This window comes from Pleurodeles waltl, chromosome 7 (genome assembly GCF_031143425.1).
Source record: "Pleurodeles waltl isolate 20211129_DDA chromosome 7, aPleWal1.hap1.20221129, whole genome shotgun sequence".
NCBI lineage: Eukaryota > Metazoa > Chordata > Amphibia > Caudata > Salamandridae > Pleurodeles > Pleurodeles waltl.
The window spans coordinates 874152450-874169535 of NC_090446.1; the positions used below are offsets into that span (position 1 = coordinate 874152450).

Below are 17086 nucleotides of genomic sequence, written 5' to 3' on the forward strand. Positions count from 1 at the left end.
AAACTTTTTTTTTAAAGTTAGCCTTTACCAACCAGTAGTCACAGTAAAGGTAAACATGTATCTGTTGTTACAACAACGCTGCTACAACTGCCAATGCCTTAGTAAATACTCTTGGAGCCAGGGGTGTGGCTTTTTCAGTTTGATTGGGGGGGTTGGGGTGGAGGGAGGTTGAGCTTCATATTTTCCAACTACTACCATGCAACATCCTGCAGGGCGGGCTCAAGGGGCAGTGGAAAAAGAGAGGAGTGTGGATTGGTAGGGGTGTTTAAAAACAGTATTTTTCAAACCAATCAACATTTTTAAAGCCTTCAAAACATAGAGAGAAAGTGTGTGTGGTTTTGTCACTGTGGGCATGAAAAAATCCCAGTTGAAATCTGACAGACACTTCACTTTACCCGACTGAAAGCATGTGTACCTAACTATTTACTACAGAATACATTTTTAGGGGGGTGTAACACCCCAAACCCGCCACTCCCGATCATCCCCATAGCTATGTCCCTGCTTGGAGCAGATTTTCTACCAAACAGTAAAACACTACACATGTACACCTAAAGTATTTCCCATGTGCTTGAGGCATGGTGATATGAAACTAGGTGTTCTTGAGATTTATGGTCCCCAAGTGGATGTTCACCTTCAATAAAAGTGTATCCCCGTCTGAATCGTTCTCATTTGGAATCTCTGCTCCTTAATTTATTTGTTTCCAAATCACAGGTCCTGTACTGGTCACAAAGTTAAACTGTATTCTGGTATTAGAAAGTATAGAGAATGTACTATTGCATATCTTTATTGGACAGGAACGTTTTTTATTGCATTCTTTAGTAACAGTAAGAATTCCTTGTTGCAGAACCTGTATTCATAATTTTGTTTCTTTAATTTTACGGGGGTATGGTTTCTTTATAAATTATATGAAAGATACAGGTCACATTAGAGTTACAACTCATTTGTCTAGTGTTATGGACTGGGAGGTGTTGAGATAGTCATTCTGATTATTCTGCCCGTGCTAGAAGAGTTGTCTGCTGTGGGGGCAGACTGAGGGAGTCATTTAGTTGTTGTGGCAGCCCTCATGAATGTCAACCCTGTGCCTTTGTCTCTACTTCAAAAAATGCTTTTGGTCTGATAGGGTTGTTGCGATAGTGTTGATGGTGAAAAAACACTGCCTCAAGACCGCCTCTTAAATTGCGGTGCAAAGCATTACATGTGCATATGCACCTCTCATGGTTGGCAATGCACTCATTGCTTTAGCCATTTCAATGACCATTTTCAAGTCTCCAAGAGAGTGTTCCAGTGTCGGACCAAATAAGTGGTTATCTGTGAAATCACTTCAGGTTTAACCCTGGAATGTGTAGACATACATGTTTACATAAGACTGATATGATTGCTAGCTTCTTGCTGGCTCTATCTTCAGATTTTAACATTGATTTAAATCAAGTATTAAAGCAAGCCCTACCTGATATTCCTCAGGTAGATGGCTTGTTAATCTGACCACGTCCTCATATTGGTGTTGTGAGTACCTGTTGGGATGGTAAGTCTTCTGTATGGCTCTGGAGAGTGTGCTTTCCTGCCATATGTCAATCTCCTGGCAAGTGACTTGAAAGTACTGTAGGCTTTCTTTGAATTATATCTCAGTGAACGTGAGATTCATGCATACCCACTGAGGGTCTTCCTATTTACAAGGATTGAGACCCTACAGCTTGGTCTGAGGTCAGGGGGCATGTATAATGCATCCCTCTTTTACAGATAGCGGCTAATGCCCTCTCGACCTAGGCTGTGGTAGGCTCACAGTGGTACCAGCATTAATCGATACTCTCAGGTACCTGTTCCCCTGTGCCTACCAGCTCTCTCCTGGTAAGTCTTTGCAATCTCCTTTACCTGGGTTATTTTGCCTCTGTGGTATTTGGGATATGTGCATTGAGAGGCAGGTGGTTAAAGGGTGAAAATGGTGAGTCATTGTGTTTAATGTGAGACAAGCTAGTATCGTTTCCGCAGGACATAACATCCTAAGAGGCTGGGAGATCCCTCCCACATGGACTGCTCATTGACTGATTTCACAGTGAACATGCAGGATATATGCCCCAGAATTGGAGAGGCATCCAGAATGCAAAATAGTAGACCCTCTGATTAGATTAGCCTGTCACTCTGGGAATAATAAAAGTCTGGCCACATCAGCCAGTTAGTTATTCAAGTCTGTTCTCTTTTCAGACAAGGCACTATAGTGGTCACCGAGGAATCAGAGATCCAGGAGTGGAGTTCAAAGGTTGGATTGCCAATCTCCTTTCAGACCCAGGTATAGGGTTTGAACATGAGAAAATGTCTCTGTGACAATTACACCCTTAAGGTGGGCAGCCTGATGTGCTCCACGGAAGAAGGGTTCCACCATCTTGTTTTTGGTGGAACTAGGAATTCTGGGACAGGGTTATGCCCACTTCCCACAGGAAGTGGTCATATAAGGGGTGTAGTCACCCCAGAGGTAAGTAGCCCAGTGGCTACTACTCTACATGCCCCTAAGCACCCTTAATTTAGTATTTAGATGGCCCCTTGACACCAGAAGAACAGATTTGTCTGACCTAAAAAAAGAGGACAAAGAAGAACTGAAGAAGCAAGAACTGTGGACTGCTGGTGGACTTTTGGCGTAAAACCCTTCCTGCCTGCTTCCGGACCAATAACTGCGAAAACCCAAATCATCCTGCAGCTACGCATCCTCCAAAAGCCTTGGAGGGCCTCCAGCACTTCACCAAGTCGTCAGCATCTCCCTTGGAGTGTAGAAGCTACTTCCCTGCATCCTGCAGGCACCAACCACTATGTCCAGTGCACCATTCTGCTGACCACTGGGCCCACCAACGCAACAGTCACCCAGGAGGAGGTGGTCGCATTACAGGAGGTCGTACCTGTCACCCACTACATGTGAAGACACCAGGACCCACTGGACCCATCCTGCAGAGATACCCAGGGCACAGGACGCCTTTCAGCAACCAAAGCTTGTTTGCAGTCCAATCTGGACTCCAGAACCATAACAGAGGACCAGCCATCGAGGGACATCAACAACACAGCGAACATCACCAAGAGTGACCTAGCTGTGCTGTTCTCTCCCTCTTTTGCAGGTCTCCTTGAGAACCGTAGGTGCCTTGATGCAGGAGCACCCGAAGACCAAAGCCAGTGGCACCCAAGCTCTACAGCTTGGGTTCACAACGACTCACCATGTTCCCTTGCTCCCAGGACCCCCACCAATTGAGCCCCCAACTCGTCCCTAAGTCTTCCTTTGCAGTTTTTTTCTAGGTGGCCCCCATCGTCGCCAGCCGTGCAGTGAGCAAGGCACCCGGCTCGACCAGCACCAATGCACCTGGACCCCACAGGGTAGGTAAAATTTTACTGCTGGTGTTTTAGGTGACTTTGCAACCCTAGTACCCTGCAATCTACAGGGGACCCTCAGGAACTGTCTGCAAGCACCCCATTGCAGTAGAAGTCCCTTTAGGACCGTTCTGCGTAAAAGCGCATCTGAGTGAACTGATTACTTACTTGCTAAATTGATAGAACTGCAACAATACTTACCTTCTTTGAAGTTTTATGGTGTTTAACCACTCTATAAAAAGTAACTGTATTTTTATAAACACTGGTTTTGAGTTTCTTCTTGAGTGTGTGTCTCATTTTGTGACTCTGTAGGCTCAACAAAAGCCAAAACTGCTCACTCACACTACCACCAAAGAAAGCATTTGGGATTATTACTTTAAACTCTGTAAACCAATAAGGGTTGCCTGGACTATCTGCATAGTGCAACCTTTACATTGGCACACTACATATACAGCCAGCTTCCTACAGATGTACACTAGAATTAGTTATGTATTAGTGTGCACTTGCAGGTCTTTCCATTTATTTTCCCATAGCTTTCAGAGCTGTACTTTCATTACCTTGTGCAGGGCCTTTAGTAGCAGAGTGTCTGAACCTTTCCTTAATGAAGATACTAGAACAGAGTGTGGCACAATAGGAGGATTAACTTACTGTAGAGTCTGAGGAGAAGGAGTATATTTTGTCTCTGTACTTGGTGTAACAGCTTAAGAAGCAGCTAGTTTCGAAAATACTACTCTTCTCTGGTGTAGAATACTAGGAAACACTGGGAAGCGTTTTGTTTTCTATGCAAAGAAATTAGAGGCTCCAGTAGGTAACAAGATTTCTCTTTCTTTACTTGCATCTGAATCCCGAATGCAATGACTGCTAATACTCAATAAAACAAGGAGATACCATCAACAGAGGATCATATGAAACCACCTGCAGAAAAAAAAAATCTAAAATGGAGGACATATGATGAGCTATTAGGGCTTATGGCAGATGTCATAGCGATCCATTTTCACATTAACTAGAACAGGGGGTCTCCAACCTTTTGTGTAGTAAGAGCTACTTGTATTTAATGAAAATCATTCTGAGCTTCCAATAGTATTGGTGTTGTGATAGAGACCACATCAGATAAGATAACTTTAGTGGCCACCACATGTTAAATTATTGGCACTCATCACCTCAGTACATCAAAGAGAGTTGCCAGCAGTAACGTGAACAAGCATTTGCAATGTAATGGGTCACACGTTTGCTCAAGTTAGAGCTATTAGCATTGTAAATTCCTAACTGGACATTCCTTGCCACATAAATTGAAAATGAAAAGTAAAATAGTTGAAATAAGCAAGCTGATTCTAAGCGCCATGGCCACCATGAGCATGAGCGCAAAGGAGAGGCACAAGAGGAAAAAGAAGTTTACTTGCATTCAAACGTATCGTCAAACATGCAATTATCCATTTAACAGGGTCAATGACCAAGGCAGTAACAAAACTGCCCCAAGGAGGGACAAATGTAAAGCATTTACAAACGATAACAAAGGATTTTTTAAAGGCAAGCCCATGAACGAGTGAGCAGTAGGCGTGGTTAAAAGCCCACAGATAGAATACAACATGCGAGAGCGCTTGTGCGCTCAACTTAAAATGGGTTTTGTCAATTTGGAATTGACAAAAAAAAAACAGCCACAACTGCAATGCCCCTGCCACAAAAGTAATGATAATAGTTATAAGTCTCCCAGTGTGATTTATCACTCAGAAACCAGCTTTAAATATATTTAGGAAAATTCAGTCAATTTTCTCCAAACATCAGCTCACAAGTTCTGAAATACACACATTTGTGTCTTGAATATACAATTTTAGCATACATACGTTAATTCAACCAAGGAAAAGGTTCTTATTTAGTAGGCTGGGATGCGCGCAGGAGATCTACTTACAGGTAGCTGGAGAGCTACCAGTAGTTCATGAGTTGCTTCTTGGAGAAACCTGAACTAGACTGATGTCTTGCAGAAAAAGTTTATAAAACGGAATCACTTGTAATTCAAGGTGGGGTACTTTAAAACTACTTGGGAAGTTTCAAACAAATAACAAAAAAGTGATTGGGCCTCCATGAACTTGTTTACCTGCAGTATCTCCTCTTGCGTGGCATACTGGGGATGGGGCCGCCGGTATTTGCCTTCCTTGTATTTGCAGACAATGAAGTCATGCCTTTGCTCTACAGTGGCATCGGGCTGCATGACTTCTGAAGCCTGGAGCCGTGCAGTCCAAAAGCGGTTGGCTCGCTCGTTCCCTAAAACAATGAAAAGCTGCAAAAAAGTAAAGTGTTATAAATGAGTGACTGCACACTAGCTCTGATACCCGTCAAAATGCCTGAAATGTAAAATGTTAAAATGGTTTGAAAAAGTGAAAAAAAGAGGTAGAAAAGCATTTAAATACAACATATATGGTATATGAAATTGGACTGCAGGTGCTGAGATATGCTTTATATTTAGATACTGGTGGACAATAGCTGTCATCAGGTTGATTGGGTCTAAAGTTCCACCTGTTTTTGTTATCAGTAAGTATGTCAAATGGCTGAGCAACATGGCTGATTAGTCGCATTTTCCTGAAGTTCCGAGGCTCGGAGTATAATCCTACAGGATTGTACCACCAAGTATGATGTGTGCCCAGATTATTGAAATTGCACATGAAGGTAATTTCCTCACCTCTGCACACGCACCGAAGCCAGACAAAGATCGCAACTTCAATGCGAGGCAAGACAGCAAACATATATAGCCCAGAAAAGCAGGAGTCCAGCGCCAACCTCACTGAGGCATGGAGACGGAGGCCTGCGGGGCCTACAAGGGAGCTGGGGAGAAGGACCAGGGCCCAGACTGCAAGGAAAATGCGGAGGGGGGCAAGCAGGCCTAAGTGGAGGAATGAGGTCACCCAGATGTGGCGCCGGTCTGGCGCACCCTGACAGCGATGAGACGAGAAACCAGGATCACGCCGAGGCTGGGAGAAACAGAAAGAGAAAGAATGAAGAAGCAGAAGGCACACCCCTTATGTGAAGGAGCCGCACAGCTGGAACTGTGGCCTTGACACAGGCATTGCCCACAGTGACCAAGCCTATAGGGAGCGGTAGGGCTTGGTGAGTCTACAGTGCGGGTGTCAAGGCAAGGGGGGCAAGGTGCCTGGACATGACGGGGTAGCAGACAGGAACAACGCTGAGCCTGGCAGGCGAAAAGAAGGACACTGAGCCCCAGCAGGTGGAATTCCAGATAAGGGCAAAGCAGTGCGAGGATGACGCTGGTGGCCCTGCAAGAGAGCATGCTGGGGGTCCTAATCTGTGAGTGTGGAAACAAATAAATCCAGAATTTGTAAAGTGTTGCAAATCACCTGTGAGGGTCTCAAGGTGCTGGATTGCAGGCACTGGAGATTAAGTGATTTGCCCAGAATTATTGGATGTTGAGCCAACACCAAGACTCGAGCCTGGTTCCACCAGCTCTGAAGCTGGCAGGTCAGGCCGTTACGCCACACCCTTTCCCTCACTAGAGCGGCCTAGCAAACCTGTGTAGCAGGGGCCCACTGCAATACACACACTGATTTGTGGACAGAGCAGCTTCTGAAGGTCCGCGCAGTCCTGCAGAGACAGCACTGAATTGGTGAGTTGCCACTGCATCAGCCCCCTACAGGGAAGATCCCTTAGCCTGGCAGGCCATGGGGCCTTTAAGTCTGTGAAGCACCTGAAAAGAGCTCAGGGCAAAGACAAGGCCCTTAAACCATCACAGACTAACAGGATCCTGCAGTATGCAACCCTCCAAAGTAAGGAAGACAAAGCAGGAGCAGGTGCAGATGGAATCCCAGAACCAGCAGAAAGAACCTACTGCATCTGGAATAATGGGGATGATAAGACACCCACGATAGACTGGGGGGGAATAGATTCAGTCACGATTGAAGTGAACTTCAGGCAGGGCAGACATGAGAAAAATGGCTGACCAGGTGACAGAAACTGAGGACTGTACTGAAAACTTGCAGCGTGAAGTCTCAACCTTGAAAGCACAGTTGCTGAGATGACTGCCTGGATTACTAAACTCAAAGACAAACTGGAAGACATGGAGGAATGCTTGAGATGAAACAACCTCTGATTTGTCAGGTTCCCCAGAGAAAGAGGAAAGCCCACTGGCGAAATTATTCCTGGAGAACTGCACCACAGAGATGCTGTGCCCAATGTGACTTTCCAAATTCTTCTCCATAGAGAGAGCGCACCACGCCTTGATGCAAGAGTCGCACCTGGGCACCCACCCGCTGGTCATGACTGTTCAGCAACAGGGACTGCAATTTCATTTTGCAGCATGTGCGCAAGATGTGCCTACTGGTGTTTGACAATTACCCCATTATGGTATACCTTTATTTATATCAGGTGTGTTAAGAAAAGAAAAACACACTCCTGGCTGTGAAGCATAAACTTAAAGACCTAAACTACCAATATAGTCTAATGTATCCAGCTATCCTATGTATCCAGCATTAAGGCAAAGTGCACTTCTTTCACTATTTCGGAGGCTATTTGGGACTGGCTCGAAACAATGCAGCAACTGGAGGGATTTAAGGAGGATCAGGAGCAGAGTCCTGTCAGATGGTAGTGGGTGGAAGGGACGCAGAACCAGGGGCAAGAGACTCCCATGTGGTAGGACCACTTGGAGATCCTTACGCAGAATCAAGGTCCAACAAGACAGCACATTAGCGGAGGCCTGGAAAACCTCCAGCAGTAAGGAAGGGATCCCTGAAACAGGCCCAGAGGGGCAGCTGTTCGGAGAGGATGCATACTTAGACCATTAACCTGGACCGTATTGGCCTTCGCACGCAACAAGAAGGGCTAGAGACTGTGCTTCAGAGCAGCCATGATGGAAGGTAGGACCATAGAGTTCTAGACAATAAAAAGAGCGAATACTAGCAGGGACATGGCTGGAAGAGACTCTGGTATGGTGTGCCTCCCTCTTGTAAATGTGTAGGCAGTGGACATGCGGAATGCACTGGGGATTTGATACAATACCCCGTGCCAGGAGAGCTGAGGGATTTTTGCTTTAGTATATACCACACTATTCGCTGCTTGTGCAGTGAAGGGAGTCAAACGAGCCAGGAAGTATTGCAGTTTCATCAAGTTAGTTATTATTCTGTAATCCTAGCAGGGATTGGTTTGCTAGTGCTTATTGGGGGAGGTAGCGAGCATGGTCATTCCAGCAATGCACACCAAACTGATGGGTACCGTTGGACCCTAATTAGCTACCCAGAAGGAGGGAATGGGGAGTAGGGCAATTATACTGTTGTGTTACGTTTGGGACACTGATCAGACGCACAAGCTAATAATGCCTATTTTGCTCTGCAGATGGGGCTAGTCTGGAGGCAATGCCCTAAGGGAGCCTATACACCTGCTATAACATGAACAGTAGTTACAAAATAATCATCTGACATGTACGTGTTCTAAACAATTGTAAAAAGCAACATAGAATATACTCAATTTTAAAACATTATGGCATTAGTATAGCACCCTCCTCCAGGAGACCCACTTACATGGAGACATCCTCAAAGTAAGGAAAAATGGGGAGGGTCAGCTGTATGCCACATCCTACTCAAGGTATGCCAGGGGAGTATTGACTTGGGTGGCGTCCAGTGTACCTTTCTTCCTGATGGGAAGTATGTCATCCTAGTAAGAGCCCTGGATGCAGAAGAGTTATGCTTAATGTGTATGACCCCAACAAATGCAAGAGTGCTTTCTTCCCAGAAACAGTGAGGAACCTGGTTTCCCTACATACAAGTGGAAATGATATGGGCAGGCGACAAACTGCATGCTTGATAGGAACTTGGACAGGCACCCTCTGAAAAAGAGCACAAAACCTAACATGATAAAAAGTACACAGGAGACCATGACGGGTAAGGGGATTGATAGACATATGGAGGCCTCAACATCCACTGATCTAAACACACTCATACTACACACCAGTACAAATAGCAGACTGGACTACCTATTGGTGCAAAAACACTGTGGCCAGAAGTTTGAAGGTGTAACGTACGTGGGAAGACATCTGCCAGACACTCCCCATTGTTGACAGGTTATGTGACAGTGTTAGGTGAGACCAGGGTTTCACTGTGGTGGTTGCTTGCAGAAGCTGGTTGCTTGCAGAAGCGCTGTCATAAGCAGAGTTCTCCCGCTGGTTCACCAAGACCCTACAGAATTATTTTGACACAAACGACAACACAGCAAGTAGTAGGGCAATAGAATGGGAAGCCATGAAAGTGGTGGTGCCCGGAGACAGCATGACTTGTATTCGCAGAGTCAAAAAAAGATGGAACAAATGCTGAAAACGCATGAAGGGCGACTGAAAGAGCTAGAGGCTTCATTGCCTTCCCACCCACAAAACATCACATGGTGGGCGGCCCAAAAGGCCTTGTTCCACCACAAAAAGACTCCACACAGATTTTAGAAAAAATAAAGAATATTTATATGAGCAAAACAAGAACATAAATACAAAAATCCATTCAGTAGAAGCTGATATCTTACATTTTTTCAACATTAAACTAAAAATAGTGCTTAGAAGTCACTAGTGATTAAAAGGTTACTGGAGGTCGCAAGGAACTGGTGCAAATCCAAAGTTCAGGTTGACGTGAAGGAGGGTAGGCCAGCTACAGAACCCATGGATGGTCCTCTGAAGAAGTATCTTGTATGGATCAACGTCGACGTCATGGAGCAAATGGAAAGGCGATGCAGTGATATTTTTCATGCAGTTGGGTCCCACGTCAGCATTGAGCTCAAAAGATTATTGTGATGCGTCGTCATCGAGCCACGCAGAGCATCGTCGGGCCACACAGGCTGTGAATCTGCTGTTGTTGAACAGCCTCTGCTACGGTGTTGAAGAGGCGATGTGTCGGCTCCAACATGAACAGTGGTGACAATATCTCAGCTTTATTGCAGAAAGCAGCTGCAAAACCTTCTGAGACCCAAGACTGGATGGGGCACCTCAGGCAAGGGTAGGATTCACAGATGGTACAGTCCTGCAGAACAACAGAAGTTGCAGGCAGTCTTTGATGTCCCTGATACTGTAGAGGAACAGGGGGCAAGTCAGCAAGCCCTTGGAGTCACTCTTGGTTCAATTAAGATGGGTCCAGTCCTTGCCCTCACCAGGACAGAGATTAGCAGGCAGCAAGGCAGTTCAGCAAAGCAGAGAAGCAGTTCCTTGGAACAGTCAGTCTAGGCAGAGTGTCAATCCTTACAGCACAACAGTCTTTACTCTAGCTTAGTTCTTCCCAGGTCCAGAAGTGTACTGATTTCTAACGGTCAGAGACCCAGTACTCATATCCAAATGTGCTTCTGAAGTGGGGGTGACTTCAAAGCAGCTCCTTGAAATGCACGCGTCCCTCTTTCATCCCAGCCCTTGCTCCAGACTATCAGTAGGGGACAATCAGCCCTTTGTGTGGGGACAGGTATTTCCCTAATCATGCGTAATTTTCAGCTCCTCTCGACCCTTCCTGCCCAGAAAGGCCTATCAAAATGCAGATGGATGCAGATGAGTGCTCAGGTACTACTAACTTTCCTGTGTTTGTGGCTGTCTAGAGGAAATGCACAGCGTGTAGGTGTCATCTAGCCCAGACGTGCATTGGAGACAGGCTGTACGGCACACAGAGCAGAGTAAAAGCAGAGAGGTGCCCACTTTCTAAACATGGCATTTCTAAAGTAGTAATGTTAAATCCAACTTTATTGGTAAAGAGGATTTCTCACTACCATTCCAAAAATATAAAACATGACAAAGCTATTGCATTTTGCTCAGGAATTTCAGATTAGAAGTATATCAAGAAATTTCCAGTGCTGGGCTACGAGAGGAGTAGGCTTAACAGTAGTGAAAACCGACCTTGGGAGTTTTTCACTGCTAGGACATGTAAACCTTAAAAGTACATGTCCTGCCTTTTACTTACATAGCACCTTCTCTTTGGGCTATCTAGGGCCTACCTTAGGGGTGACTGACTTATGTATAATAAAAGGGTAGGTTAAAGCTTTGCATGAGGTTTTAAATGCCAAGTTGAAGTGGCAGTAACACACAGGCCCTGCATTGGCAGGCCTGAGGCAGGTTTGAAGGGCTACTGGTGTAGGTGGCACAATCAGAGCTGCAGGTTCACTTGTTGCATTTAATTTCCAGGACTTGGGTATCACTTTACAAGGGACTTACAAGTAAATTAAATATGCCAATTGTGTATACACCAATGTTACCATGTTTTAGCAGAAAAACACATGCACTTTACCACTGATCAGCAATTGTAAAGTGCTCAGGGCCCTAAGACCAACAAACAGATACAGCAAAAATGTGAGGCAAACAGGCAAAAAGATTAGGAGAAGACCACCCAAGGGCTGTCAGGTCTAACACTCACCATTTACAAAAGCTATACTCACACGCACAAAAGGCAGACATACAACACACTGCTGGTTATACTGCAGGCCTCCAACTAGACTGACCCTAGAACAGAGGGAAGAGTTAGAGACCCCACTGTACGAAATCTTAACAGCAATCAAGGACATGCCAAAAGCAAAAACTCCAGGAGGGGGGGCAGACTACCAGCTGAGGATTACTAACAAAATAGAGGCCTCCTGGCAGATAAACTGTTGACAGTATATAAAGAAGCCTATATAGGCATATTACCGGACTGCACAAGGGAGGGGCAGATCGTACTGATACCCAAGCCAGATAGAGATCCACAGATGATCTCATCCTAGTAACAAATGCCCATGTTAAATGTGAATGTTAAAATACTAAGCAAAGTGCTGGCAATTCGGCTTCTTGCAGTGATCACAACCCTAGTGCATTAAGACCAATGAGGTTTTATACCGTACAGCAGCACCATACACAATATCCAAAGACACGTGCTCCACACAGTGGGGAGATCTGATCAGGACTGCGCCCTGGAGCTCAACAATATTGAAAAGGCTTTCAATTTGGTTATGTGGGGATGTTTATAGGAAGCTCTGAGGGCCATGGATCTGGACAAGGTATACATAAAGTGGGTTAAATTCCTATGCACCAAGCTGATAGCAAGGGTCCGATCAACACGTATACTATATGAGCCGAGTGATGCGACAGGGCTGCCAGCTGTTGCCTCTGCTTTTGGCTCTGGAGATAGAGCCACTGGCCTGCAGGTTAAGGATGGCACTGCACCCCTAGGGTATCAAGATTGGACACATGGTGCATGTGGTGTCCATTTACGCAGATGATACAATGGTCTACCTTCGGCATCCAGTCTACTCAATGCCAATACTGTTGCACGTGTTAAATGAGTATCGGCCGACCTGTGAATAAGCCAAGCCAAGTCCAAACTCTCCTCAGTGGGAGTACTACAGGATTTAGAGATCCCACAGTTGCTGCAGTTGGATATTTCCTAGGAAACCTCTGACAGATACCTGCCAATTCGAATTACACTCAATGAAGAGAACAGTCGCATATTAAATATGGGCTGAGTAACACAAGGGCTGCAAAAGTCAATTAGGTTCTAGAATACACTCCAGCTGTCAGCGATGGGCAGGATAGCAGTTGCCAAAACTGAGGTTCTACCCAGGTACCTATGTATGTTACAAGGGGCCATATATCCAACCCCTACCCATGGGACCGATCTGATGTGGGCAGGAAAGAGTAGTCTCTTCTCCCAGTTGTCTTCCTCGTCTAGCCAGTGCACAGCATGCTGCAGGTGGGGTGCTATACAGTATAACTCCAGATCCAGCACCTCAAATCCCCTCTTTCCCACTCTTGTAAGGGAGACGTTGCCAGCGGCACTGCGGAGAGGCCGGGAGATGTACTGAAAACTGCTAAATGTGATACAGCAAGTCAGAGATATGTGGTATAAATCCATTACAAAGGTGTTTAAATACGTGTGGGACATAGCCCCTTTTGCACTATGACAGTGGAAAAATGGAAAAGAGGGAAATATACAATGCTTGTCTAATTATGACCAGACAATAGATTCATCACATTTGAGGATATGAAGGAGATGTTTGGGCTCCAGCTGGGACAGGTCCTTCAGTATGCAAAGCTAGCACATCTGGCCAGGGGGATCTGGACCTCCTTTTCGGATGCCTCGTGGGACTCCCACCCCATGACAATGCTGCTCGCCCTCCCCAGAAGGTAGCCAATTGATCATGCCTCATACTGTGCACTGCAGGCAGACAAAGAGGTTGGGGCATTGCCAATCCGAGACAGATGCTTGGAATGAAGTACTAAATACAGACTAACAGATGAGTGGCAGGAGGTGTGCCCGGGTGACGTTCAGTAGTAACATGCAATTTAAACTTATACAATACAACTACACTCACATGACATACATACCCCATTGAAAATACACAAGATATGCCTCAGCCCACGTGACAGTGCCAGGGACTCCACACATGTTGGTAGGATGTGGAGCTCGTGACTGGTAAGAAAATAAAAAGGAGGACTACAATTTCAATAAAGAGTTCCTCTCTCAATATCCTTTAGCAGAGACAAAAACAAAACCGTATGAACACTAAATTCGTGAAATTAGAGCGCTACTGGGCAATAGATGCATAGCCATGTATTGGGCTAGCCACAGGGCACCCATGACCAACGCCTGGAGGGCCGACTTGATAACGTGGGCAATATTGGAAGAGATGCATAAGCAAATAGTGTGACGCAATAACAAACTAACTTACTGACAACCTGGAAATTTGGGGTGAGATGATACAGGCAATTTCAGAGCCCCAGGGACCAGAACCCATAAAAATATTTTTTTTAAGTATGTGAAATCTACCCTTTTCCTCCCCACAACCACAGATCTCTTGACTGAGAGGCCTGACCCCGACTGTCACATAACCATGATTCATGCAGCACCAACGAGGACTTAAGCCTTTTACAATTCACTGTGCTCTTTTTTTCCCTCCCAAAGCCACGTTGATTCCTCCAAACAACCCGAGGCACACTTAACTCTTCTACTTTCTTCTCCATGGCCAGACAGGCATTTTATTCCACTGGGAATTTCCCTGGTGGGCTAGCACTCTTGGGGGCACTTTTGAAAGCCCAGGGCCGCTCCTTGTTCTTCTGTCACTTTCCTCGGTCCCCCGACGTTAAGTGCAGCAGACACAGGGGAGGCTCTGAGAGAGAGAGAGAAAGAAAGGGAGGCAGCGGGAAGGTAAAGATAAAGTGATCAGAGAGGGTGAAGAGAGAGGAGAGATAGAATGGATTGATGGAAAGAGAAAATAACACCAGGAGATGAAGAAAGCATGGCAGATTTGAGAATTTTTATCTGGGCTGCTTTTAGTTTCTCAGTCCAGCCCTCCTTGTTCCCACAATCCCATTTGTGATATAGTTGTGCCCTGGTAAATTGCAGAGAGCCGCTTTACTAGGGATCATGTGACTGCATCCTGAGTAGCTCTGTGGAGAGGCTTAAAAGCGTGCGTTGGTTAGTTTTGTTGAACTGCGTAAAGACGGAAGGGATAGGGATTATTAAATAAGAGATTTTCCTTTTTTTCTTTCATTACGTGCTTTTTCAAAACTAGATTGTGTATGCCATTTTAGTTCACTGACTAATACCCCGTGGCAAAACCTTTCATCATACTATAGTTTCTGTAAGCTTTGTTTCCGTTACCTATTTGTAAGCAAATAAAAAAGTAGACGTTAAAAAAGCACTTTATCAGTCCAGCAGCTCTTTTTGCCCCCTCACAATGCCTAGGAGACTCTTCTGCCACCTTGAGACACCCCCAGTCACCCTTTCTTTTTCATCCCTGCTCAGAAAATCCACTCCTGCTGCCTATGAGGTCTGTTCTTGGAGGTTCTAAGCCAATCACTGCACTGTGGTGAGTACTGTCATTTACCATTGGTGTTTTATGTCCACCCATACTGGTGTACTCTGATTGGATAACTAAGTTACTCTGTTTAAGCCCTTGACAGTGCATGCAAAGGCAGCAGTGAGAGTAACTTTATAGCTTAGTCTAAAAAATAAATGCAAATGGATTTTGTACAATACAAATATGAAAATAAAATATACATTGAATTAATAAGTAAGATGAAAACGGCAGTGCGTAGTAGAAGAACCAACATGACATACACTGAATATTGTGACTAAACATTCTTGATTGATTTCAATATCATTGCAAGATTTATAAAACACAGATTCTCTTAAAACTAAGCTATGTTGAAAATACAAATGAAAACATATTTATGATTTATAGTTATAGTATTTATATTATGGAATACAGTGGAACCCGACAATCAATTAGTTAAGGTGTCCCTGCCCCATTTACAAAGTATAAAAATGATTTAACAGGCACATATGGTAATGGTTAGCCTCCATTACTGCTTTTAAAAATGTGACTAAGTTGCTGGATAATTGCAAGTCAGTTTTATTAAAGTTGCAACTCACAGCATCATCATACTTTCTGACTCATAAGCGCAAAAAAGATGGTTCTTGAACGAGTTCTATTGTTTGCTTGAGCAGCAGCATAGTACCTGTCCAAAGTCTTTCAATATGTATCCACAACATCTGCAACCCCTGTGGAGCTTGGTGTTTTTCTAGTGCTGGTGCATTTCACTTATGTCGAACAGTCCTAACCGGAGCCCAGCATATTATTGTTTAATCTTGATTGGAAGCATCTTTGACAGGTACTATTGAAGACAGCGATGTAGGAGTGTATGCTTTAATAATGCACAGACTTTAAAATCAAGATCAAATAATTATCATAGGGTGGCTATCTGGCATTGAGGCAAATTCTGGACAATGACTATAAAAATTCAGGACAAAAACTCGAAACAGAATGGACATTTTAAGGACACATTTGAGAAGGTAAGAATTATGAAACAGCCAGCTGACGCAAGTGCAAGTCAAAATAGGTCTATGTTCCATAGTTAACAGCAGTATCGAGCTAACATTCATGTGTGGACATCAAGCAGAATTTGGTAGCCGAAATCAGGGACAGCTCATAACTCTAGCCCTGAACCACATTGGTAATGGAAGAGTTGATGAAACCCCAGAAACAAGGTGCTGCGGGTTGCCTACCACTTTCATAAGGCAGCAGTCAAAAGGGTCATCCAAGCAAAGGTAACGAATTACCACAAAAGGCCAAAAAAGTGCCTAACAGTATCATGTGTGAATGTACCAATTCAAACGTGGGAAAGATGCACACCAACCTCCCATACAGTTCAGTAAAGAATAGATCAGCTGTATTTTCTCCCATGGGACCATCCTAGTTTTATCATCCAAATCCTCTCACTCCATTATGCGTATCTTTCATCCTACTACCTCCATTCACAAATTATTTGACACCATTTATGCCTTTAGCTGTCATAAAAGCTTTGCCCTAATTTTTGGCCATTTAAATCTGCACCTTGGAGTGCACCTTGGTTTTACTTCTAAATTACTCACATGCTTTATTGTGGCCTTTTGTATTTTTTTTAAAGTACTGCTCATATTGTATGGCATATATTGGACGTTTTAAAGGACTTATAATGTCTTGATTAAGCCAGTTTCAATTTTTCCTATGACATGGACTGATCATTTTTTAAATTTCTTTTCAGATTAAATTGGCTGACATTACCACCTCGATTTACGAATCTGTTACTTTATGTAGAGCTCAGCATAAATTTAACCCTAAAGAGTCACACATGTCGAGTCCTCTCCTAACCTTGACCACCCTGATTCCGGTTAGCTATTTGAACTGGACTAATTGCACATCTGACAGACCAAATACAAACACAAGAGTAAAAATAAAATCTTGGCCAACTGAAATCCGAGGTTTGCCATACTGA

General features: G+C 44.5%; 1 protein-coding gene across 5 annotated transcripts in view; it reads right to left on the reverse strand.

Annotated features, from left to right (window-relative positions):
- Positions 1 to 17086, reverse strand: part of ARAP3 (ArfGAP with RhoGAP domain, ankyrin repeat and PH domain 3) — a 632921-nt gene that overhangs the window by 381857 nt on the left and 233978 nt on the right. For all 5 annotated transcript variants that reach the window (XM_069199483.1, XM_069199484.1, XM_069199486.1 and 2 more), the window contains one exon: positions 5438 to 5620. In XM_069199483.1, the coding sequence (XP_069055584.1) occupies positions 5438 to 5620 (183 nt within the window). The remainder of the gene's footprint in view (positions 1 to 5437; positions 5621 to 17086) is intronic.